At 36.7% G+C, this 27,613-nt stretch overlaps 1 protein-coding gene across 4 annotated transcripts in view; it reads right to left on the bottom strand.

Moving 5' to 3' along the window:
* Positions 1-27,613, bottom strand: part of LOC131146106 (protein TIFY 6B-like) — a 44,808-nt gene that overhangs the window by 10,593 nt on the left and 6,602 nt on the right. Inside the window, exons 2-6 of one of the 4 annotated variants that reach the window (XM_058095443.1) lie at positions 11,309-11,487; positions 10,748-11,058; positions 10,529-10,619; positions 10,091-10,397; positions 9,940-9,997 (exon numbers count right to left, since the gene is read on the bottom strand). In XM_058095443.1, coding sequence (XP_057951426.1) covers positions 9,940-9,997; positions 10,091-10,397; positions 10,529-10,619; positions 10,748-11,058; positions 11,309-11,487 — 946 coding nt within the window. Of the gene's footprint in view, positions 1-9,939; positions 9,998-10,057; positions 10,398-10,528; positions 10,620-10,747; positions 11,059-11,308; positions 11,488-27,613 lie in introns of all 4 variants that reach the window. The other 3 variants (XM_058095445.1, XM_058095444.1, XM_058095446.1) reach the window with 3 other exon arrangements.

The raw sequence follows: 27,613 nt of genomic DNA on the forward strand, positions 1-27,613 counted from the left end.
AGTTCATTGAGGCCTGAAACAGTGGTATTGTTGTGATCTTGATTTGTTTTTATCTTTTTTTTTCATTGTGTGATTGTCATTTGCTCCGGTTGTTGAACGTTGTGTGTTGGGATGGTATCCATGAATTCCAAGAGGATGTTGTTCACTGTGTACTTCAGACGTTCTACCTAAAGTTACCCTTGCTAATGGGTCCATAACTACAGTTAAAAGGGGTAGGAACAGTAAAGCGTACTCCATCTCTCTTTCATCTATTTTATACATTCCTAAATCCCCTTCCAATCTTATGCCCGATAGTAAGCTTAGAAAGGCACTAAATTGCTTTGTTACCTCCTTTCATGATTCTGTGATTATTCAGGTTCTAAAGACAAGACAATTGGCACGGAACGTGAGGCTCGCAGACTCTACTACTTTGAGTCGCTCTCTTCTCCCATTACCTGCACAATCATTGCTACACCGCTTCAAATCCATTGTCGTTTTGCCCATCAGTCCTCGAACAAATTAAAACAAATAGTTCCTACCTTGAGTTCTATGTCTAGTCTTGAGTATGAGTCTTGTTAGTTGGAAAAGCATGATCATGTTCCCTTTGCTTCCCAAGTCGTGTCATGTCAAAATTGGGGCTTCGGTACTTTGTTACATTTGTCGATGACTACTCCAGGATGACTTGGTTGTATTAAATGAAAGATCATTTTGAGTTGTTTAATATATTTTGTGCCTTCTGTTCTCAAGTAAAGACTCAATTTGATATGCCAGTCAAGATACTTCGTAGTGTTAATGCTAAGGAGTACTTTAGTACCCAATTCAATACCCCTATATGACTAATCATGGTATGATCCATCAATCATCTTGTGCCCACACCCCACAACAAAATGGAGTTGTAGAACAACAAACCAGCATATTCTTGAAGTCACTCGTACCCTATTGTATCAAATGGATGTCCTCAAAGTTTTTTGGAGTGATGTCGTGCTCACTGATTGCTATCTCATGAATAAAATGCCATCCTTTGACCTTGGTAATAAAATCTCATATTCAATTATCTTCCCTAAGGCTCCTTTGTTCTCCCTTCCTCCTCGTATATTTGGTTTTATGTCATTTGTCCATCAATTAAATCTAGGAACGGATAAGTTGGATCCTCACACTATCAAATGCATTTTTCTAGGGTATTCCTATACTCAAAAGTAAAATATCGATGTTATAGCGCTACTTTATATTGATTCTTTGTCTCTACTCATGTCACCTTTTTTGAGCCTACACCATACTACTCTAATTCCTTGAGCTCTATTGACCTTAATAAGTCCCTTCCTTTACCTTGTCTTCTAGATCCTAACTTAATATCTATGCCCAATCCTCCAACATCTTCATCCATTTTGAACCCTTCTTATTGCTTGGATCATCCCAATTTGTAGGTATAAACACAGTCTCAAGGGAGGAGAGCCTCCTCTAACTTTCACTTCTATGCCTTTAGTTCCTTCATCAGATGATCATATTTCCCAAGATGTTGATCGGCCCATTGGTATTCAAAAAGGTAAACATAGTTATACCCAACATCCAATCTCTAATTTAGTTTGTTATGATTTCTTGCTACCCTCATATTACTATTTTGTGAGTACTTTGTCTACTATTGCTCTTCCAAAATCTATTTCTGAAGCTCTATTCCATTCTAGGTGGAGGAATGCAATGATAGAAGAGATGTGTGGTTTATGGCATGATGATACTTAGGGCTTGGTACGTCTTCCTCCTAAGAAGCCTATGGTTAGTTGTTGTTGGGTGTGCACTATGAAGGTCAATCCAGATGGTTCCTTGGCTCGATTGAAGGCCCTCCTTGTTGCTAAGGGATATACTCAAGTGTATGGCCTAGACTATTCAAACACGTTCTCCACTATAGCCAAACTTGCCTCAATACATTTGTACATCTCCTTAGCCACCACCTATCACAGGCCTCTACACCAATTAGACTTGAAGAATGCTTTACTACATAGTTACCTTGAGGAGGTCTATATAAAGCAACCACGTGGGTTTGTTGCTCGGGTGGAGTTAGGCTTAGTGTATCAGCTAAAGAAGTCACTATATGCTTTAAAATAGTCTTCAAGGGCATGGTTTGGTCGCTTCAATGTCGTAATACTTGAGTTTGACCTTCAAAAGTGTATAGTAGATCATTCTATATTTTATCGTCATACTCCATCAGGAAGGATTCTGCTTATAGTATATGTGGATGATATTGTGATTAACGGTGATGATGATCAAGGTATTCAAAGCCTAAAGGCATTTCCTGCAAACTAAATTTCAAACAAAGAATTTGGAACCATTGAAGTATTTCTTGATTATAGAAATACCCATATCTCGTACGTGAACTGTATTATCATAGAGGAAGTATGTTCTTGATCTTTTTTATGAGACGGGGCAAGTTAGAATCCAAATCAATTGATATACCCATGGATCCCAATAGTAAGTTACTGTCAAATATGAGTGATTTATTGCCTAACCCAGGATGGTACCGGAGACTTGTTGGAAAGTTGAATTATCTTACAATCACTCGACAAGATATATCCGTTGCAACAAATGTTGAGAGCAATTTATCAATTCCCAAAGAACGAGTCACTGGGATGCAACAATTTGCATTTTACGATATCTCAAAGGTGCACAAGGGAGAGGTCTCTAATATCAAGATCGGGGCCACACTCATATTCAGAGATATACAGATGCAAATTGGGTCGGGTGGCCTTCCGACCGAAGATCCACTCGGTGGTAATTTGGTGTCTAGGAATAGTAGGAAACAAATTGTGGTGGCCAGGTCAAGTGTTGAGTTAGAGTTAGGGCTATAGTGCACACTATATGTGAACTTATTTAGTTGAAGAACATGTTGAAAGAACTAGGTTTTCCACATTCTTAGCCTATGGAGTTAATGTGCAATAATCAAGCTGCTATTCATATTGTCTCCAACCCAATCTTCCATGAGTGAACAAAGCACATTGAAGTTGATTGCCACTTTATTCGGGAGAAAGTTGTACAGAAGCTCATTACAACCACTTATGTGAAGTATGAGTCTCAGCTAGCTGATTTATTCACTAAAGCCTTGGGAAGTGCTCATGTGAAATTCATTTGTAACAAGCTAGAAGCATACGATATATATGCTCCAACTTGAGGGAGAGTGTTGGTGGTTATTTAGTCATTTAGCATTATTATTATTATAAGTTAAGAGTTATGTTAAAAAGTGTAAGTTAGAAGGGGTATTATGCTCATTGGTATTATACTTGACATACATTATAAATAGAGGGAGAGACCTATCATTGAAGTTAGGTCTTCTATTTTACACAATCATTCGAAAGTAATGACTAGTGTAATCACTCAAAGTTAAGAGTCCAGGGAATTAACAATCCTAATAGGTGTACATCAAATGCCTCCTTTTAGCCCCTTTTGCATAAGTGGTGGATAAACTTACTAGGGTTATCCAAAATGAGGTTCAATGGATTTTGTTGTTTGCAAATTGTTTTAATTGATGAAACTAGAGGTGGAGCAAAATCTAAGCCAGAACGGGAAAATATTTAGAATCTTGAGGTTTGAAGATAAGTAGAAATAAGATAAAAATATGAAATGTAATTTTATTCATGATAGGAGGAATACTGGAGAAAAGATTAAAGTTGATGACCAAGAAATTAATAGAACTAGTAGAATTCGATATTTGGATCTATTATGTAAAGTGAAGTCAAGAAGGTGATAATATAGAATTAAAGCAAATTGCGTAAAATGGAGAGGTTCTTCAAGCGTGTTGTGTGATGCTAAAATATCCTCAAAATTAAAAGGGAAGTTCTATAAGATGGCTACAAGACCATTTATGCTATGGTATATGGATCAAAATGTTGGGCAACTAATGAGTAGAATATCCAAAAAGTTTTTCAAAATTAGAATGCTAAGTTGCATAATGCCATATAACTCTAAAAGATAAATTAAGGAATGAATATATTCATGATGAGTTGGTACCTAAAGATGATAAGATAAGGGAGGACGGTTTAGATGATTTGGGCACATACAAAAGCCAAATAATGTGTCATTGAGGAGTGAGCTAGTTAATATTAATGGAAGTACAAGGGGTAGGGATAGACCTAGAAAAACTTAGAATGAGATAGTAAGGATTTAGCAGCCCTCACATTTGTCAAAGGATACTGCCATGGGGAAAAAGGATTCATATACCCAGCCCCACCTAATGGCATTTGTCCAGGGCCTTATGAATAAAAAGGTGGGGGGGAGGGGTTGTGGATTATAGCACCAAATCCTTCCATTGCACAATTAATGGTGAAATATTAGATGAAGGTGGAACATTAAACAAGGTATTTTGCAAGTAAGAACTTCTATTAAACCCTTTACTCCGAACATTCTACTTGGAAACCACAGGTTCACGAAATCAGTTTCTGCAGAATCTTCACCTCTACACGCCCAATGGCTGGAACATTCTTTTAGCAAGGCAGAAAGTCTTTGTGCTCTGAAAAATTATAATGGTGATAAAGCTCCAGGAGAAGCCCCTCCCAACCCCCATATATCCTTTGCTTTTCATCATTGCCATAGAGGTTATCAGCCTCTTTCGCAAATGCTACAAGAATAAGACCCTTAAAAGGGCTGATGGCAGAAGGAAACGGTAGGGAGCTGGACATTCCTCAGTTCCTCTTCTCAGATGATTCAATGATCTTGTATGAGGTGGAGGCTCAACAAATTCTTAATCTAAGATACTTCTTCACTTTGAAGCAGTTTCTGGATTGGAAGTCAATTTGAAAAAGAGCGAACTTGTCCCCATAGTGAATGTGAACTTCATGGCAATTTCTTGGCCAGTATCATATCTTGCAAGCTACAGACCTTTCCTTTGAACAAGCTTGGTCTCTCTCTTGGTGCAAAGTTCAAGGGACATGGACTTGGGAAACTATTGTTGAAAGATCTGAAAAAAAAAAGAAGCATTGGCTGGATGGAAGCATAATTACCTCTTGGTGGTAGGCTCACTCTCATCAAAAGCACCCTTATCAACCTCCTAGTATATACTTCATGTTCTTGTTCCCCATTCTCTGCTTTGTGGCCAAAAAATTGGAAGAGAATCAGAAAATATTTCTTTCAGGAAGTATAGGGGAGATTGTTAAGTTCAACTTAGTTAAATGGGGAAGTCGTTCAGCAACCAATCCGCCAGGGTCTCAAATCTCTCACGCTTGTCAACAAGGTCCTGCTAGGTAAATAGCTGAGGAGATTTATAGACGAGAGAGTCGTTAAGGAGAAAGATTATTTTATTTTTAAGTACAGCCTAGATCACAATGGGTGGGCATCAAAAGAGCCCAGGCAGTCCTTGTTGGAAATATTATAGAAGGAAAAATATTTACTAATAAAATTAATATTAAATAAAAATACTAATATTTATAAGAAACTGAAGCGTGGAAGGATCACTGTCCTTAAAGTCGATTTCGCGCCTACGGAGAACATTTCTCAGTGCATATAGTCACTGCACGCACGACCTCCGGGATTACTCAGCTGGCTTGGTTTTGTGTGCACTCACAAACACCAAAGCCATAGGAGATGTAGTGTCATTTAATTACCTAACAGAATATAAATCTCAAGAGAGAATAGAAGATAGAGTTGTTTTGAAGAAGAAAACGGTATCTTGCAACGAAGCTGGATCACAATTTATATAGATAAAATTAAATATAACTTCCAACATCATAAATAGAAAACGCTAGAGTAGTTAATATTTTTGAAAACGTTAAAACTAATATATTAAATTTAACAAATACTTAAATAAAATAAAACTGACGGACTGCTATATATTATTTATTAAATAGATAGTTCTTTTTTTAATTTGAAACATTCAACATAAATATCAACAATCCCCCACATGGTTCAAATTAAAAAATCAAAGAAAGATAAAAAAAAAACGTTGGGTAATTACGAGATGTAATGCACTGGGTGACAATACCTTTCGGTTTGAATTGCACTTAAAGATAATATGTTATGAATTACAAGAACTTGGTTAAACCAAATTCTTTTAGCATAACACTATAAACATATCACTCACATAACATCTCTAGACACAAAACTCCTGCGGGTTGGTACAGAAAAGCCATGCAACATGCCTAGATATTCATGAGTGCTCTAGAAAGTTTTAGCCTAGTAAACTTTCATAGGAAGTGTCCCCACTTCCACACTCACATAGGTAAATCCATCAAGTGTGTGACTGCAACTAACACACCACCCAACAAAGGATATGGATTTATTAAGAGATAAACTCAACCTCACAATCATTACAATGCATCATTCAAAACACCGTAGGAATGATCAAAACAAATAATAGTGCTCACCAAACTACTCAATGACTTGTTATTACCCATTGAACCTAATTCATGGGATCTGCAATCACATAGGTTTGGTTGTCATTCATTAGTAGCTTATGTTATAGCTTTTTAGCTAGTCCTTTAGTTAAAGGAAATCATTAATCAACAGCTTTTTCTCAATTCTCATATTTTGATCATATTGATATAACGTACCCCTACATTTTTGTGATCAGACTAATAATAGCCCAATATGACTATTCAATTAGTTCAGGTTAGTCGACAAATATACTAACCAAAGCCAATACTATGGCTATGTGCCTATCATCCATTTGGATAATGCACCACAAAAAAAAAAATGATTTGCACACCTATATGTCTTTACACTTTAATTTCTCCATGCCATTTTATGGCTAAGTGACTTCATTCCCACACCATTGCTTCCATGTATTATGCCTTATGTATCATCACACATTTTCATAAATGAACAAGAATACCAAAAAAATCACATTGGATACCCCCACAACTAGATATAATAAATTTGTGTGAGAATTTGCCTCATAATAGCAATTTTTTTTTTTTTTTTTTTTTAAAAAGGGCCTGATAAATATGCAACATATTTGTACCTTACACATAAGTGAAGGCCGCATAAGACATCCCTTACTAACTAGATAAAATTCTAACTTCAAATCATTCGGCGGATTCCTTTCCAATTTCCATATTTTATGATCTCATTGGAAACAAAAAACAAAAAAGTCTGTACCTAGTGCACAAGGCTCCCACTTTGAGTGGGGTCAGGGAGAGGTGCATCTCATTGGAAACAAAGTTAGGATTAAATGGTTATGTAACAAGGATGTGTAGGTCTAGTAGGTTGCTATGATAAGTGGTTGGGTATTTTAGAAGGTGTGCTAATTTAACAGCTATTAATATGTAGGCATGTGCAATTATGGGTATTATGAAAAAGTCCAGGGTATTTTTGTCAAATATAGTGTCTTACAATCTTAATGCATTAGAATTTATATATATAATATAAATATGTACTATTAATATTCACCTGAAAATGAGAAATTGATTTTCCTTTGAGACTCAAGTCATCATCAATATGGAAATTGGTTTTGCAAAAGCTCCTGTTATGCTGCCCTTCCAGCATAAAAAATGTAGTTCTTTGGTGCTAACAATAGTGAACTAGAAAACAATTGTTTGAAGTCTTTTTGTTTGCTTGTTTTTTTTTCCCTTTTCTTTAGTATTATTCAGAACACTTCCGCTCACAGATTATAAAACAAACTTGTTATCATAAAATAAATAATTTAGGCATCTTATAAGATTTGAAACTTTCTTCTAGAGATGTATGCAGATACTAGACTTTATAAATTTTAAATTAAGAAGATAGAATATGCTAATATTGTGTTACAAATATCATCTAATTTTTTTATAATAAGCTTAAACACAACAAAGTATTACTAATATATAAAACAATTTAGTGAGTATACAGGAGAGTTAAATTATTTGGCATAGTAAGATATTATAATTCATTCGTCCCTAGAAATTAAAAAACTTCTACAATTAAGGTGCACATATTAAACCTTGTTCTAAAACTCCAATTTTAAGAAAAATAGAATGTATTACAACTTAGTGACCTCCATTAGATGTAATGTCACTGATGTTTAAATTTGACAGATGCTTTAGTAATTCATAAATTTCCCTTTTATGGCCAATTTTGACATGTAGAATCGGCTTTAAGATTGTTGGAAATATTATAGATGGAAAAATATTTACTAATTAAATTAATATTAAAGAAAAATATTAATACTTATCAGAAGCTGAGGCGTGGAAGGCCCATTGTCCTTAAAGCCGATTTCGCGCCTACGGAGAACATTTCTCGGTGCACATAGTCACTGGGCGCACAACCTACAGGATTACTCAGCCAGCTTGGTTTTGTGCGCACTCACAAACACTAAAGCTATAGGAGATGTAGTATCATTTAATTACCCAACAGAATATAAATCTCAAGAGAGAATAGAAGATAGAGTTGTTTTGAAGAAGAAAACCATATCTTGAAATGAAGCTGGATGACAGTTTATATAGATAAAATTTAAATATAACTTCCAGCTTCATAAAAAACGAAACGTTAAAGTAGTTGCTAATATTTTAAAAACATTAAAACTAATATCTTAATTTTATCGTATACTTAATTAAAATAAAATTGAGGACTGTTATATAATATTTATTAAATAGATAGTTTTAAAAAAAATTGAAACAGCCAACATAAAAATTATGGGTTAAGTGTTTGGAAGTTGGTCGGGAAAGGACGAAAAGATTTCTTCAAATTAACCCACTTTGATGTTGGAAATGGGAACAATTGTTCTTTTGGCATGACAGCTGGTGTGGCCCATCTCCTATCAGCTCACAATTTCCTGCTATTTTCAATTTTGCCTTCACCATAGATGCTTGGTGAGTATATACATGGACCAGGCCTCAATGGGACAGCTTAGAACATCCTATGGTTAGAAATTCCTATGACTGGGAGCTCAATTCTTTTGCTGAATTTTATGCCTGTTTGTACAATAATATCCCCAACTGGACAAATCTGAATGTACCTTCATGGAAGCTCAACAAAAATGGCTACTTCACGCCCTCACGTTGAGTTCCTTCTACATGAAGCTAGACAGGCCCCTCCGAGGCCAAGCTTAATTTCCCATGGAAAGCTATTTGGAGAACTCCTATGCCAACCAAAGTTCCTTTTCTTTGCTTGGAAAAGGCAAGGTGGGGAAGATCCTCGCTCTTGATATTTTCCATGCAAATAAGATGCTGAAAATGTAGACGACTTCCTGCTCCACTTCCCCTGGACCAGAACTTTTGGGAATCAGGCCACTGCTCCTGCAGGAGTGGGAAAGGAAATTCCCACTAACTACTTCTTTTGGATAGTGTGAAGGGAGAGAAATTCTAGAGCTTTTGAAGGAACAACTACTTCTCCCACAATCCTCAACGATAGATGGCTTGCTACTCCTTCAAGCTGGTTTAGTGGGCCGTACATGCTGGACATGCATATAATCCACTAACTATTTTTTGGATAGTGTGGAGAGAGAAAGAGAGAGATTCTAGAGCTTTTGAAGGAACAACTATTTCTCCCACAATCATCAAGTATAGATGGCTTACTACTCTCTTTCAAGCTGGTTTAGCAAGCCATACATGTTGGACACGCATACAATTCTTGACCTCTAAGACACAGTATCACACAGTTGATTCAAATTTTTGTTCTCTGTCTATTCTTTGCTTGTCCATGAGTGGCACCCGCCTAACCTATCTATGAAATTTTTATTTATTGATAAAAAAAAAATGATGATGATGATCAAAAAAGAATTATTATTATTCAACACACTACAACAGACTCAGATCCAATGCAATGAAAGGCAAATACCAAGTCAGGTACCATGCATGAAACATTAATGTGATATATTTCATATCTAAGCAGGCCTTTGGGTGTGAACCTTAATTTTCAAGTAGTAGACTCAGGCCATAGGAGGTGAAAATCAAGAATAGAAACATGGTGCTTGAACATCTGTTCTCAGCTTACAGGTGCAGTTAATGAAAAGAAAATTTTACTTTATTAAATAAATATCAGTAAGTAGAAAAAACTCCTACATACCTCTCCTTGCGCTTCTCTAAAAATCGTGTCAAGGATGCTTTACGAAACTGAGGCACGGCTACACAACAGGTAACAGTTTTCTTTAGTAAATTTGCCCAAAAAACTATCCTTCAGACACAGAAAACTTTCAGTAAAGAATACACGCAAATACCTGATGGAACTAGGGTTGGAGCCTGCCCTGCTTGGTTGAATGGCAAAACTAAAGCTTTGACTGGTTTTACTGCTTCTATTTCATTGGTGCTAGCAGAAACTCCCCCTGACAGAGGAGCAGAATCAGATGTTATAGGGATAGGGCTAGAAAGAGCAGTGGAAGGTGAGCTAACATGGGGCAGGTTCCCAATAAAATCATTAGCACTGGGAGGCCTCAGCAATTGTGTCTTAGCTTGAGTTGGGGGAAGTGTTGTGTTTGGAGGAGTGAAATAAGAACCATTGCCAGCCAGCGCCATTATAGCCTGAGCCTGGAGAAAGATAAAAAAAAAAATTGCAACCGTGAAAAATTGCCAAAAGGACAAAAAGATTGCAAAACTTAACAATAAATGTGAAGATGTAAATACTGGAAAAAAAAAAATGAGGGGGGATAAAGAGATACTTTCTCAGGAGATATATCATTATAGACGTTCACTGAACCAGCATAAAAGATGGTCAATTGTGCAGGTTGCCCAGAGGTTTTTGACTCATTTCTACAAATTAAATCAAATTCTACTTAGCCTTCACAGAAAAACATTTGGAATGATAGCACTAATTTAACATTTCAGTAAATTTCTCAGTTAAATAAAAACAAATGGAAATAGCAGGTATAATCAGGTACCTTAGATTGGTAGTACCAATCATGGAACTGCTGCAGGGAAAACTTAAAACAGGAGCTGTAGTTGGAGCCCCTACCACAGATTGTGAGTTTAAGGCAGAACCGACCACATTCTTTCCAGCTGAAGGAAGAGTAGGGGACTGGAAAATAGGAGCACTCATACCAACCGAAATTGTTTGGTTTGGTTGGTTGGAGACTGAAAATACCTTCATTTCACAAGATTGATGGGCCGAATGCAGATCAAAGTGTTGCATAGGATTCCCTAGCGTAGTATAATGAGATCTCACTTGCTTACTATCCAGACTCAAGTTGTTCTAAAAACAAATCCAATGCAGAGAAAAATGAAAAAAGGAAAAAGAATTAGCTTAAAACAAAGAGTTAAAGAATTTAAAGAAGTGCTGCTACTTCGTAAGTACACAAGTTTTACAAAACCTCTAGTACATTTGTAAAGGCTTGAATTTAAACTTAAAGTGATATCCACCAGCTTCAATAATGCACAAAATCTGTGGAATTTATGCATCTCCAAAGCAGCTTAAAACCATAAATAAAAGAACAATAATAAACCTGCACAGCAGCAGACAACAGATCATGATTAGAGTCAAGACCATCAGTCGTGCTCACAAAAGGATCATGAGCAATCTTTCTTAGCATGTCTTCCTGAGTAGCTTTGAAAGAAAGGAATTGGGGAAAGGCAGAGACCTTGTCTGAGAGGGGCCATTGCATACCCGAATCCTTTACCAGCGCTGAACAATCAAAAGAGAAAAAAAATTGACGCAAATCAGCCATTGCAGTGACTAAAACCTCCAATTAAATCAGACGTCTAAATATGTCAACAACTGGCCAATTCCTTTCATATCACATAGATCTGGAATCACTTTATAATAGACTACAATATTGCGAAGCAAGCTGCAGGTTCAGATAAAAACTAGAATATATTTCCTGGCCCACCAAATCATAAGCCATTAAGACTCAGCATTCTCAATCCACAAAAAAAAAAATGTTTGTTTATTTAATACTATGAAAACCTAGTTGACAAGGGTAAAGTTAAGGCCAGATTAACCAAACCTTATTAACGGTTAATAGAACCATGCAAATTACGCGAAGAGCTAACAAGCCAGGGCCAACAGGAAATACAGCGAAATAGCTCAGCACCACCTCAGTGAGGTCAGTAACATATTTGAGTAAACACCAGCTCTAAACTACAGGTACGCTTTTATTATGATGCAATAATGCATATGTTATGAAAATCAAGTAACCAAAAGAGGTTAGACTTCAAACTGCATCTTTCTCACTAGTCAAACAGTTAAACTGGAGTGAATGAAAGCTCCATGGTCATTATCCTCTAAATCAGGAATCAAACTCACATAAGCTGAAGTACTAGAAAATTATTCTGTACCCATGTATATTAGTATATACACAATTTCATGTTGAAAATAAGGAACAGAATAAGTGGAAATAATTAAAACAGTAGGAACAGTTCTCCATGATTTTCCACTGATTACACCAGTAAACCTCTAATTCAATCTCCTCAACAAATGCAATCCAAAGGTCGTTGAAGTTTGATCTTAAATTTTGGTATGGTCTTCAAACAATAAGATCTCAAAGGTAATGATTTGGATTCAAGGGCCTGAACTTTGATGCTAGGTCTGTCTTTGTTGAATAATTGGATAAAATGGAATACCTAACATCAATGATAGGTCTCTCACTATATTTATAATAAATGTAAAGTACAATGCCGATGACCATAATACCATTACTAACTCACACTTACTAACATAACCCTAGCACATACTAATAAGGCTAATGACCAAATAACCATTAAGACTCCCCAGCACATGCAGCAACAGCACATGGAGAGATAAATACACGATAGATAACACCCATTACAAGGAATACAATAATTTTTTATTTAAACATGGACAACGAGAGTAGAACCCGACCTCCTGGTAACCAGCTCTAATACCACATTAGATTACCACTTACTTAAAAGCCTAAGCTATTAGTTGTGGGCCAACAATGTATATCAAGCTTTAACAATCTTGACAGAATTTCAGTCGAAAATTTTTTTGGATGATCAGGCATACGTCTGGCATGACTCTAGTTCCTCTAGGAATTGCCTCCTAATGAAGTTGAGGTACTTCTATAAACAGAGCAAAGGCTCCATTTGGATGATACCTACCATTCCAATGAGAACCATTGACTCGTTGGATTGGTTTTCTTAACCGACTTAACCAAATTATGGATTTGGTTAATTCATTTGAAGTTGACCCATTTCTCAATTCTCTTGTCTTGGCTATAGGATGCATCTAATATACCCATTTGTCCAAATTGATTTTTTCTTAAGATGGAAGGTTCCCTTTCCCTGGTTTGTCTTGCTCACTTCATGAAGGCTACTATTGACTAGGTGGATTTTTAGCACAGCCATTTTTTATTATGAGATGTGCCCAACAGGCCAATTGCTCAAATTGACTTAGCCTTAAACTGGACAGTTCCTAACTTGACTTTTCCTTTTAGTTAAGGCTATATTATTGAGCAATGTGCTTTTTAGACAACCCCATTTTAATGTGTCAATTGTCCAGAGTGACCTAGTCCCAAACAGGATGGCTCTCCTAGCATGGCTTGTTCTCTTAGAGAAGGCCATGTTATGAAACTTTAGGCTTTTACTCTCAATCATTCACAAGAAATGTAAGGAGGTAGTGTGATGTGTTGATGACTTTATACCCACAATTGAAGAAAATTAACATTTATTAGGCATAGCATAATTTAAGCTTTCTCTCACCAAGGTATTGAATGTAGATTTTTGTTTTTTAATTAAAAAAAATTAAAAAAAAAACACTTATAGTAAAAGAGGGAAGAAAAAATTATAAAGAGAGGACATGATATCCTCAAAAAGCCTCTAAAACAAACACAATAACACTGCTCTCCAATCCTGTAGAAGGTCAGATAGCAATATCCCCAAAAACAACCCAAATGAATGAGACCAAAAAGAAGCCAAAAACACAATATCCCACGACAAATGAGGAGAGGTTGCACAAGCCTTCAATATTCAGGTAGTCTCTCAATCTTAAGGATCCACAGAACATAAAGACCAAACACATCCATAAAGCTCTTGCCTTTTTTCTCTTTCCAAAGCCCCAATATCTCGCTAGCAAGGAATCATCCACAACTGAAGGGTGCTCCTCGAAACAAGAAAAGAGAGTACTCTGCACATGGTTTGCCACCCAGCAGTGGAGAAAATGTGTGCATTGTTTCATTAGACTCACAGCACATCATGCACATATGAAGACTGAGGGCTTTATAAGGTCTTTAAACCTGTAATAAATCATGCATTTTAATCTTGTAGAGAGTCACCAAATGAAAGTCCAAATCTTAAAGGGAACTTTTTCCTTCCAAATGAAAAGGCTAAAAGAAAAATGATTGGGAGAAGAAATTTTCAAAAGATTAAAGAAAAAGACTTGGAAAGAGAAAGAACCTAAAGAATCCCCCACCCAAACTCTCTCATCATCCCTATGAAAGCAGCAAAATGATCCAAAACACCATTTTCTTAATTTCTTCAACAGCAAAACTCACCTCTATGGGATTCCAATCAAATCCCCCCCACATATCAATCTATCCAAGCACTCCCCTATCTACAACTGTTCTCCAAGTGGTTTGTGATACCTCATCCCTCACAAAGCTCTTAGGTCTAAATCAATTCCTTGACTAAACTTTTTCTTCGTCTTCCACTAGCTACCATATGAAACAAGCACAGACCACAACTCCCCTCCATAAACCACTTAATCCTTGATTTTTGGCACCAACTCATATCCTTTCTCAAAAAAATCGCATCCAAATAAAGAACCACCTATCCTATCCTCGTCCAACATCCCGCACCCCTCTAGCCTATCCAATGGATAATCAAGGTGTCCTATGACCAAATCAAGAGTAATGAACAGATCTTGGTTTTCTACTATTACAAGTGTCACACCATGTGAAAACGGAAGAACAAAAATCATGTGCTCTTCTCAAATGCAAGGTCCAAAGTGGAACTATCAAGTAGGGAGCACCTTTTAAAGCTATTAGAACCCCTCCCCCACCTGGTGATGTGATGGCCACAAGATATTCTTAGCTGCATTGGGGAAAACTTAAACAAGCACGCATTTATAATGTTGCATATGCTTCTCTGTTTTCATATAACAAACAAAGAAGTGTTACACAAGCCTTTTGTCATCACCTAATGGCCTTTTCTCATCACCTAATGCCCATCAACAAAGAATCTCCACGCCTCATAGAATTCCCAATTTCAAGTGCATAGGGGAGCTCCCAATTGATGGTACCATTTACGATGAGGTGGTGTAACATGCCAAGGAAATGTTTGGATCGCATGAAAAAGGGCAAAAAGTACTTATTTTTGGCATTTCTGCCTACTTCACAAGCAAATAAAAATCTAGTAAAAAAACATTGATTGAGTTTAGCTTTTCATTTAAGTACCTCAAAATTCAACAATCTTTGCCACAAAATGCTAGCAGTACATAGTTAGTAAGGGTTGCATAACAAGCAATATATAAATCCTTCTAAATTAGTCTCACACCTATCAAACATAAAATCAAGGCATAAAAAATAGATTTACAATCAGTCAAGCATAACAAGACTCAAACTTGGAAATTCTAACACGAGAAAGTTCAAAATATTGAAGAGTAAGGCAATTATCATTTTGTTAATTGTGCAGATAGTTAGTACATTTTTGTAAGGGATGTGACATTTGCAAGAAAAATATTTGTTGCATAACAAGCAATATATAAATACTAGTAAGTTATTCTCACACCTATTAAACACAAAAACAAGGCATAAAAAAATAGATTTACAATCAGTCAAGCATAACAAGACTCAAACTTGTAAATTCTAACACGAGAAAATTCAAAATATTGAAGAGTAACGCAATTATCATTTTGTTAATCACGCAGAAAACTGACAGTCGTGGACTTTTTTTCAAACTTGTAACAAATCTTAGTGGCAGGTGAGGTAATCCTTTGATAAGCACAAATTCATCTCATAATATATATATATATATATACACACACACACACACACACATTAGGACAAATGTAGATGCCGTCCACTGCTCAATACAGCAGATGAGATATTTTGCAATAACAACAAACCAACCCTTAAATCCACTAGGTGGGATCAGCTACATTAACCCTTTTCTGCCAATTTACACAATCTTTGGCAATTTCCTCCAACAATTTGATGGTTGGTTGTTAAGTCTATACTATCTCATTCCAAGTCATCTTGGGTCAACCCCACCCCACTACTAATAACTAGCTCACTAATCTTTTGTAGTGCATTATTTTGCCTATGTTGCATGTGCACAAACCATCTCTATAGCTGCTATGTGTCATGGACCGCCAATTTAAACTCAATTAAAGGGCCGCACGGCACTCGTCGAGGCTCTCCCTCGACAGAGTCAGCCAATAACTACACATTCTATCCGGCTGTCATGAACACTCAAGAGGTCTTCAAAAACCATATTCATAGTCACGAAATATCAATTCCAACAATAATGAATTCATGAAGACAAGCGACCTTCATACTCAATGACATGTGGAACTAGTTATTATATTCAATCAACAAGACAACCACACAAGCCAACATCCGAGTAATTTGACATCCAATATAAAAATCCCTTGCGAGGACAAGTGAGGACATCTCTCCTCCCCATTTAACCGAGGTCATATTGTCAAGCCCTAACATTCTCCCCCACTCACTCTATAGACAACCTCGTCCATGTATTTGTAAGAAGACTTCCCACTCTTGTTGTTGATGACCTTCATCATTGAGTACATGTCTACCAGGTTATACTCTACATATTTAGTCTCGACTCTACACGACTCATCCACAGTATGAGGGAACCATGAATACTCATTTGTAAAGAGCTGAAAAGGGACACAGACTCATCCATTGTGTGAGATTACGACGACCACTAACTTGCAAAGAGCTGAAAAGATAAACAACTCATCCACTGTGTGAGTTAACTACGACAACTGACAGTTAAGGATCTGAAAAAGGATACGACCCATCAACTATGTGAGGTACTACGACAACTTACAGGCAAAGAACCAAAAAGGTACACGATTCATCCACTCCAATTGGTTGTCTTTTGGGTATTGAAATCTACCGAATCTCGTATCATACCATCGTTCAAGTCATCAGAGGCTTCCAAGTCTCTATATTAACTTGGTCAGAGCGTGGAACGTTCACCCTGCCTACCATTTTCGCGCTTTGGCATGTCAACCTGCCTACTTACCCAGGTACTTGGAGTGAACTATTATACTTTCCCTACCATACTAATCGAAGCATGCATCGTTCACCTTACCAACCCTTCAACGCATGGTGTGACACCCTACCTACTTTCCTGGGTGCTTGGCATGAACCATTACCCTTTCTCTACCATGTTGACTTACCAGAGCGTGCAGCGTTCACCCGGCCAACCCCTTTAGCACTTGGCATGACACCTTGCCTACTATCTTGGGTGCTTGGCGGGAACCATTACTATCTCTCTGTAGTCCTACTAGAAGTCCTCTGATTACACACTTAAATTGCGTAATTAGGTGTCTTAATTCATGCATTGAGGCGTATATTTTTAATTAAATACCTAATTACTCTCAATATTTCAACAGTGTGTTCTATTTATAACATTTGGGTTTTATTGAGTAATTTATGAATTTTTTGTATTTTCTTATCACAGGGCAATTATTGCAAGCAAAAATCAACACTACTTCGTATTTTGGGCGTAACTTCCTCGTTCGAGCTCCGATCGGGACGATTCAAAATTCAGAGGAAAGTTGAGGGAGTGCTCTATGACTTTTGTGTTTTGAGCTTTAAGAGATACGGACCTTAGGAGGGTCAAAACTGGGCTTGTTTGCTGGGAAACAAAAAGAAGAAATAAGAAAAACAAAAAGAAAAAAAATATATAATAATATGTTTGATTTGACCCGGCCATGCAGCCGGGTCTGGACTCCTCTCTTTCTTGTGGCGCTGGGTAGGTCTTTGGGGGGGGGGGGGGGGGGCCTTTAAATTAACCTTTTTTTCTCTCTTTCTGGGAACAGATCCCAACCCTTCTTCCTTCTCTCAACTCTGTCACCCCTTTCTCCTTTCCCCTCTCCAGTTCTCTCCCTCTCTCTAACTCTCTTTGCTGCTGCTCTTTCACTCTCCTCTCTTCTCTCTCACCTCTTGGTCTTCCTTTCTCTTCCTTTCTTCCTCTCTCCCTTACTTCTCTCTCCCCTCCTTGCTGCTGTAACACCACACAGCTGAAGCTCCTCCAGCCTTGCTGCTGTCCCACGGTCTGCTGCGCTGCTGTCCCATGGCCTGCCTTGCTGCTCCACCAACCCATGAACTTTCTGCTGTCACTGCACTGCTGTAGCTGCGGTCAAGAACTACCCGAAGCCCACCATAGCCCCCTGCCCTTGCTGCTGTTCCTGCGTGGCTGCTGCTGCTTCAACTGCTCCACAAACACGGCCAGCTTTCCTCCATCTCTCTCTCCTTCTCTTTCTTTCTTGTTCTTCTTTCTTTGATTTTCCTTTAGTTCTCTTTTGTACTTGCTTTCAAACTATTTAAATAATTGTTATTTTTGTTTTAGTAGAATTTTATTTAAAGTTTTAATTTTTTTAATATTGTTGGATGTTATTATTGAAATTTATTTAATTTCTTTCTCTCTTAATTAATATTAGCATTAGATTTAATTTTTTTTACTTGAGTTAATTTTTACTTGATCAAAGTTCGGTTTGGTTCTTGAAAAAAAAAAATACAAAAAGAAAAAATACCTTCTGTAGGATTTAAATTTGTTTTTTTGTTTTAGAATTAAATTGTGTTGGGTTCTCTTTAAGCTAAGTGTAATTTAATTAAAGTTCGAATTTTATCGTGTTTCTGGTTACCATTAATTGTTAAGGAATTGAATTTTCGTTCTTGGTTGCGTTAAAGTTTATTTCTTTTTGTGTTGATTGAGGTTGTTAGAATTGCATGTTTAATTACGAAGTTTGTGTTTGATTGTTTTTTTTTTTTTTTTATTGCATGCTTAAGCTACGTAGGGAAGTTATCGTCTTTAGTTTTTATTCCGAAGTTCAAACGCATGTTTCAATTCTTGCTCGGCTATTAAACGTAGGATTTTCGTTTCTCGTTGTAATTTAATTTAGTGTGTGTTAGGATTTAGATTTTAGATTGCACGTTCTTTTAATTCGTCAAAAGAAAATCTCAAACAAACCAGAAAACCCGACTCTGAACTGTGTCCAGTGCCCTTTTGTTTCTTATTTTCTGATTGCAATTACGTAAAATTTGGAGTTAAACTGCATTCCTTGAGGAGACGATCTGGCCTTTAGGCTAAGTATTACACGACTAAACTCCTATACTTGGGATAACTTTTGAGCTGCTCATTTTTCGAGTGAGTCATCCTCTGCTCACTTGCCCATCAAATTGTCATGGATTCTTTTCCCATCCTCTATACACGCAACATAAGTAAAGATCTCAATTTACTCCCGCAAGGAGGTCTCAAGCTCTATTGGCTCAACCCGTTAGGATTATGGATTGTATCCAACCTCGATGTGTTTCAGCGTATTCAGGCTTCCGACAACTCAAAACTCTCTAACAAACCTCAAGCTTTATTGGTCTATTTCCCATAGGGAGGCCTCAAGCTCTATTGACACTACCCCTTGGGATTCTGGATGGCATCATGCCAGCAATGTGATTCAGCCTACTCAAGGCCTCCAATAACTCGATATTCTCTGGCAACCTCAAGCTTTATTGGTCTGCTTCCCGTAGGGAGGTCTCAAGCTCTATTGGCACTACCCCTTGGGATGATGGATGGCATCACTACCGCGATGTGTTTTAGTCTACTCAAAGCGACAGCTCAATACTTTCTGGCATACCTCAAGCTCTATTGGTCTGCTTCCCGTTGGGAGGCCTCAAGCTCTATTGGCACTACCCCTTGGGATTATATATGTCATCGCGCCCTCGATGAGTTTCCAACTGCTTAATCCTCCTTTCAAATACTACAAACTCTGTTTGTCTTTCTCCTTCCTGAGATGGGAGATGGCATCATGCCCTCTATGTATTTCAACCTATTCTTGAGGCTTTCAACTACTCCATACCAGGGATTCTTATACATGGAGTGACTTACTTAAGTTCCACAATTCAGTTTTCAAAATCAATTTTCTCTTTAGCAGCCTCAACTTAATTGGCACGCCCTTCTCTTAAGTCGTCCCTTGCCTTACATGCTTCCACATTGTTCCAATTACAAAATTTAAAATTCTCATTTTGCAACTCATAGTGCTCACGCCCATCGGGCTAACACAAACCATGCTCTGATACCAACTGTCATGGACCGCCAATTTAAACTCAATTAACGGGCATGGCACTCGTCGAGGCTCTCCCTCGACAGAGTCAACCTAACTACACGTTCTATCCGGCTGTCATGAACACTCGAGAGGTTTTCAGAAGCCATATTAATAGTCACGAAATATCAGTTCCAACAATAATGAATTCATGAAGACAAGCGACCTCATACTCAATGACAGGTGGAACTAGTTGTTATATTCAATCAACAAGACAACCACACAAGCCAACATCCGAGTAATTCGACATCCAGTATAAAAATTCCTGGCAAGGACAAGTGAAGACATTTCTTCTCCACATTTAACCGAGGTCACAATGTCAAACCCTAACACTATGCCAAACTTATTGTGAATATGTTCCTTCTTTAATTTATCTTTTAATGATATACCACTCATCCACCTTGGCATTCTCATTTTAGAAACTTTTACTTCTTAGTTGCCCAAGATGGTTGTGTAGTCATCTTATAAAATTTTCCTTTTAATTTTAAAGGTATTGTACAATCACACAACACACCCGAAGCACTTCTTCATTTTTACCCAACATACTTTAACTCTATGTATTACATCTTCTTCAATTTCTCTTTCAGCTTGCATAATAGATCCAAGGCAACAAAATCTACTTGTACTATTAATTTCTTGACCATCACAATTAATCTTTTCTCCAATATTCTATCCTATTTCTATTTATCCTAAAACCACTAGATTCTAACGATTTTCTCCTAAATTTTAACTTTGACTCTATTCCACCCCTAATTTCATCAATCAAATATCATCTAGAAACAACATACACCATGGAACCTCATTTTTGGATACTATAGCAAGTTCATCCATTACCAATGCAAAAAAAAAACAACTCAAAGCAGATCCTTGACATACACATGGAGTCCTAATGTTATTCATTATTATACGCAACCTTGATGGCAGCAGTACGCCTATTGCAAACTCCCTTTTCTTCTAGAACCCCACCATAGAACTTTCTTAGGTACCCTCCACTTTTCCCTAAATTTTTCCATTAATCTTCTTAAAAGATACATAGCTTTTGTAGTCAATCTCATTTCTAGCCTTAGCCTTTGGCTGACTCCACAATAGCTATTACAATTTTGAAAATCTTCCTTAATTTTGTATATAGGTATTAAATTATTTTTCCTCCATTCATAGCATTTTCTTAGTTCTTATAATTGTGTTAAATAAATCAATTAACCAAATAATTTAGTTGTCACCTAGGCATTTCCAAACTTCAATAAGGATGTGTCATCCAATCCAACTTTTTTGTTTATCATCTTTTTTTTTAATATGAACTTAGTTTTAGTAACCCTAATTTTGCAAATAAGTCTCAATTTTTTAGCCCTTTCCTCATTTGTCAATTCTAAATTTAAATCTTCTACTTTGTTCTTGTTAACCAACTTAGTAAAGTAACTTCATCATCTTTCTTTTATGTCTTTTTATTTAACCAAGACACTATCATCCTCATTTTCTATACATTTTATGTCACTTAAATCCTTGCTCTTTCTTTCTCTAGCTCTAGCAAGTTTAAATATGTTTCTTTTCCCTTTCTTTGTACCTAGTCTAGTATATAAATTATTATATGATCTACGTTTCGCTTTACCAACAGCCTTTCTTTGCATCTTTCTTGCTTCTTTACACTTTTCAAAGTTTTCCAAGCTTCTAAATTTTTGCCATGCTCTAAAACAAAGGGGAACTCACGTGAACTTCAATTCATATTCATCAATAACTGCCTACAACATGGCTTTCATACACAGTTTATAAGAAAGTCTCTTTACATGAAATTACAAATAAACCCCTAAAATTACATTACATTACAAATGTATCCCTACTTTACACAAATATTACAAACAACCCCCCAATAAACACAAAATCCTATACTAATTAATACTAAACACACATAATAAACTACTAAGTACTAACTTAACCCCACAATTCCTTAACCCAACTCTTCTTAATTATTTTCCAGCAAGGATCTTCCTTAAGTCTTACTTCTTGTCCTACATCAACATCCCAAATGATGTAGGGGCAGCGTCAAGGTTCTACAGCCATGGATAAATTAGAAGACGAGGAAGGGGAAAGGAGTAGAGAGGAGATACCAGGGGGGAACTCACGTTCACTTCAATTCAAATTCATTAACTGCCAACAACATGGATTTCATAAACTATTTATAAGAAAGCCTCTTTACATAAAATTACACATAAACCCCTAAAACTACATTACATTACAAATGTACCCCTACTTTACACAAATATTACAAACAATCCCAAAATACACATAATCCTATACTAATTAATACTAAACACATAGAATAAACTACTAACTTAACCCCACAATTCCTTAACCCAACTCTTCTTAATTATTTTCCAGCAAGGATCTTCCTCGGGTCTTACTTCTTGTCCCACATCACCGTCACTTCAAGGCAATAACCTAGCCCACCCTTACCCATTTTTCACTACATCCAAATGGTGTAAGTGAAATGCTTCGCTTGTAGGGAACACCCCAATGAATAATTAGTAAGGATTCAATCATAGAGATGTGACAAGTTTTATGCTGGCCACGAACTAAATACCTAACGCAACTCTCCTCGTTTAACCAAGCTTGGGATCTATGTGTGAAAATAATTAGGACATTGATGATATTTTACATAAGCTTAAAAACATGTAATACCTTACGATTATAGTAATTAGGACATTGAATGATACTTTACATACGCTTAAAAATATGTAATACCTATGATTCTCTAGGTTTTCAATGTGGAATTGGTCTCCATATTAAAGCTTAAAATGTATAACTATGTAGTGTGATGTTTTAGAAGGTGAGCATAAGCCTTTTGTGTTAGATTACCACTTTACTTAAAAGCTTAAGCTGTTAGGTTGTGGGCCAACAATGTATATCAAGCTTTAACACTCCCTCGCACGTGCAGCCCGACAGCACGTGGAGAGATAAACACATGATAAATAGCACCCATAATAAGGAATGCAATATTATTTTTTTTTAAATTGCGGGCAACAAGACTAGAACCTGGTAACTAGCTCTAATACCATGTTAGATTACCACTTTACCTAAAAGCTTAAGCTGTTAGGTTGTGGGCCAACAATGTATATCAAGCTTTAACATTTTGAGAAATTGAGAGTTTTATTTTCTAGATTAAAACAATTAAATAAATTACAAAAAAAAAAATTAAACATAATTTGGCTGGCCATTCAAAAAATACTAACTTGAATTCATTAAGCAAATCATGCCAAGAGATAATCATAACGTTACAAAATATTATTTTCATTATCTATGATGCAGCTCTTAATAATTTGGAAAGGTAGAGGTTCAAGAGTTTTAAGATATCAAATCATGCTAGGACATCTTTTTCAAACATAAACATGTTGCTAAAATTTTCTAACCAAATCTAACTTGAGATTCATGCGTCCAAATTGCATAAGCCTTAACTAAAATAAGCCGCAAAAGCATGCCCCTCGTACAAATGCTTAAGCTGTAGTATTTTATATATATATATAAAATAAAAGAAGATATATTAGGAGAGAAGGAGATTGCAACCATGGTTCGAAATCGCGGTCGCGGGTAACGTCGCGAAACGGTCGCGGGTGTCGCGGGTCGCGGGAGACGCGGGTGTTACGTAACGGGAAGCGGGCGTAACGGTCGTGAATTTTTTTCACGCATGCACAACCATGCGAAAATTAAAAAATAAGCATGAAATCCATTAATACATGATTTTTAATGAATTTTGAAGGCTTTCATTCAACCTACAAATGCTTTTTAATAGGCATTATGATTTTTATATTAATTTTAGTGCGCTGTTTACAAAAAAAAAGCATATTTTTTTATAGTTTACATTACTTTAATGAGTAAAAAGATGTAGAAATGTAAGAATCAATTAATTTAAGTCATAAAGTTACTAAAAATGAATCAATACTCAATAGACTTAATACTCAATATACACATTACACATACATGAATTTAAAAGTGATTAATATCAAATATCAATAAATAATTGAAAATACATGAATACAATATTACAAATTTATAATATAACACATGTCACCACCAAAAAGAATGACGTGGAGGGTCTTCATAATTTGCATCTGTATCTTGAGATTGGGATGGGAAATTATCTCCCCATCCTTGTGGAAATACATAGTTGAATGAACCCAAGTTTGCATCATTTTGTTGTTGCTCTTGAAAATGTACTGGTGATGAAAATTCTCCTGAATAATGTCTATAAGTTGGGGCAGGGGCTGGCTCTGGGTAGTGTGTAGAAGAAGACTCACTAGATCCTGAGATTCCTAATCCACTGGGATAAAAATGTGAGTCACGAGATGCATAATGTGGATATGCTGGATGAGATCCAAATGATTGTGATGATGAACCATCTAAACCAAAGTCGCCAAAACTACGAACCACACCATATGAATCTTCAGTAGAATCGCTAGGGTCACCACGAGCACTCCTCCTTCTCCTGGGTTGTGAAGATTGGTTCCCTGGAGGAATACCCAAGTCATAATTTTCAGGTATGTCATGTAATCCATAAGGATCAGAAGGATATATATCCCTTCCAAATGATGTCCCTGTATCATATCCATAATTATATTCTACACCGCCGCCTCCACCAACCACCACTGCCACCCCCCCCAACCCCAGCTCCAGCACCACTATTACCATCATCATCACTTGGTGGGCTCAAACCAAGATTGTCATCACTTTGTGTACGTTCAGGGCTTGAACCTGAATCATCATGCGCGTTTATTGGTGGTTGATCACCTCCTTCTGTAGTACCACCAACCTCTTCATTTAACCAATTGAATTGTCCTGACCATCGAGTAGTGGTGTCTCTCTCTCCTCTAACCATTGACTTAAAGGATCATCTTCTTCGAAAATGTAGTCCAAATTGATAGGATTGAAACCCTCTTCAATTTCTCGTTGGCTTCTTCTCATTGTACGTCTTAACTTTAACCTCATGTTGTAATGTACGAAAACAAGTTTTTGTAGTCTCATATACTTTAATCTATTTCTTGTTTTCGTATGGATGAGGCTAAAGGTGCTCCAATTACGCTCACAGTTCGAAGCTGATGTGGTCTGGCTAAGAACTCTAATTGCTATTCTTTGGAGCTCAGGAGCACACAAGCCATAATGAATCCACCATTCAGCTGCATGAATAATTAAAAAGAGTTTTATGTTAGTATAGCGTATTTCAAAAGTCAAATTTGAACACAAAGAGAGAAAATAGAGTAATTTTCCATTATTTAGCTATATAGCCATATTTACCAGGATTTGTTTGTTTCACTGCCCTTTGAGCCAACGGGGTTCCAAAAGTCTCCTGCCTATCTCGATATAGCAACAACTAAAAAATGATGATTGTGAAATATAATTAATTAATTAGATGTATTAATAATTATTCTTGAAAGTATTACAGAATACTAGAACAATTCATTATTCAATTTAATGGAACAAATACTTACTTGATTAATAGCCCGAATTTGAGTATCTATATCGGGTACCACTTGGTTATCACTTTTTTAACTCCATCCATGACTTCTCTAGCAACTTCAGGAGAGGGTGGGGCACCATAAAGAAATTGTGGGTTCAAAAAATACCCTACAATTAAATTTAGAAACATATTAATCAATAGTTTTCTAATGCAACTATGCATAATTTAAAAGTTAAAATAATAAGAAATTGTATTTGATTTACACTTACCAGCAGCGTGCAAATCTTGGTGCAACTGAAAACTCCACCGGTTGTCAATAATTTTCCAATAGTCTTTGTAAAACCGGCAATCTTTTTTGAATGGCCAACTTCGCCCTATCAATTGCCTCGTATATGAAGCCCATGGTTGGTTTTTCATCACCATCAACCAATTTAAAAACTTTCACCAAGGGTTCTTGCACTTTAATTATATCAGAGGCCTTTTGCCAAAACTCTTTGCCTAAGATAATTTTCTTTGAATCATATGCTGGGCCTGATTTTGCCATTCCAAACCTTGAGTTTTTCCAAGCATCAGATGTAAACATTTCCCTTAGTGCTTGTTTATGCCTGACAATAGTCTCCAAAGCAATGAAATTTGTGGCAAATCGAGTGATGGCAGGGCGAAGTAACTCTCTATTATTTGTGAATTTCTTCATGAAATTCACTGTCCATGTGTGGTTGTAAATAAATGAGGTTATTGTTCTTGCATCTTCTAAGACCTTCTTCACGTTACTTTTCTTACCAATATCTTCAAGAATAAGGTCTATGCAATGAGCTGCACATGCTGTCCAATAGAGATTGGGCCTCTTCTGCATTAATAATTTTCCTCCTGCCTTCATTGCAGCTTCATTATCAGTCACTACTTGGACAACATTCTCCTCTCCAATTTCTTCAACCACCTCATCCATTAATCTGAAATGAAATTATATATTCAATAATTACTACTATTTAATTAAAAACATGCAAGTCCATAATACTATTTGTATATACAATTAAAATTAGAAAATTACCTGAAATAATATTCAGCTGTTCTGCTTGGCACATCAGAGGCATCAACTGATTTATGAAACACGGTGCCTCTATCACAATAAACTAAAAAGTTTATAATGTGTTTTCTAGTTGGTCCTGACCAACCATCACACATAAGTGTTACACCTCTTTCCTTCCAAATTCCAGCAAAAGAAGCTATATAATTTTTCATTTCTTGATACTCTTGCTCCAAATAAATTTCAGATATCTCATAGGGTGATGGACCCTTCACCCCCTTTCCAACCTCTGCAGCAATATCAAGCATAGGCTGCATAAATGGAGAGTCAGCTACATTCGCTGGAATCCGATTATAAATTAGGAATTTTCCAACCGCTTTTCCTAATTTACTTCTTAAACCTTTCAGTAACTTTGTGTTGAGTTTTGGTTGTTTCGCACTCTTGCTTCTTTCTAAAATAGGATCCATTGCCTTTAGTCTAGCTTCAGGGGCATCAGGATTGATCCATTGTCGTCCACTACCTCCAACTTCTCGACCACTATAAGATCGAGCTCCTGCTCTATTGAAACCACTGGTAGCACCACTGCCAGAGCCACCTCCCTCTTCATAAATATTACCCCTTCCAGTTGTTCTTGCTCGAAATCTTTGTCTATCTTCCCATTGTTGTTGTGATCGCATGCTTTCTTGTCGAGCAAATCTCATACTTTCTTCTTCCAAGTCTTCTTCATCGCTCAAATTCTCAAAATCTCCTCTAATTTGGGCTTCTGCTTCTTCTTGCCTTTTTTGTTTATCTCTTTTCTTCTCAGCATACTGTTGTAGATGTTTCATCATTTGTTCTCTTACTGTGTGGTCACATTTGAGCATCCAGCTACTTGACCCTTTTTATGTGCCAAGTGTTGTTTCAAGCGTGTAATGCCCCCTTTGATTATCTTCCCACATAATTACACATAATAACATGTCTATTACCGTCTACCGCAGTACCAAAATGCCATCCAATATCTTCACTAGGTAAGTTTTCATTTCCTCTATCACGTGACA

The sequence above is a fragment of the Malania oleifera genome, chromosome 13 (assembly GCF_029873635.1).
Source record: "Malania oleifera isolate guangnan ecotype guangnan chromosome 13, ASM2987363v1, whole genome shotgun sequence".
In the NCBI taxonomy this organism is placed as follows: Eukaryota; Viridiplantae; Streptophyta; class Magnoliopsida; order Santalales; family Ximeniaceae; genus Malania; species Malania oleifera.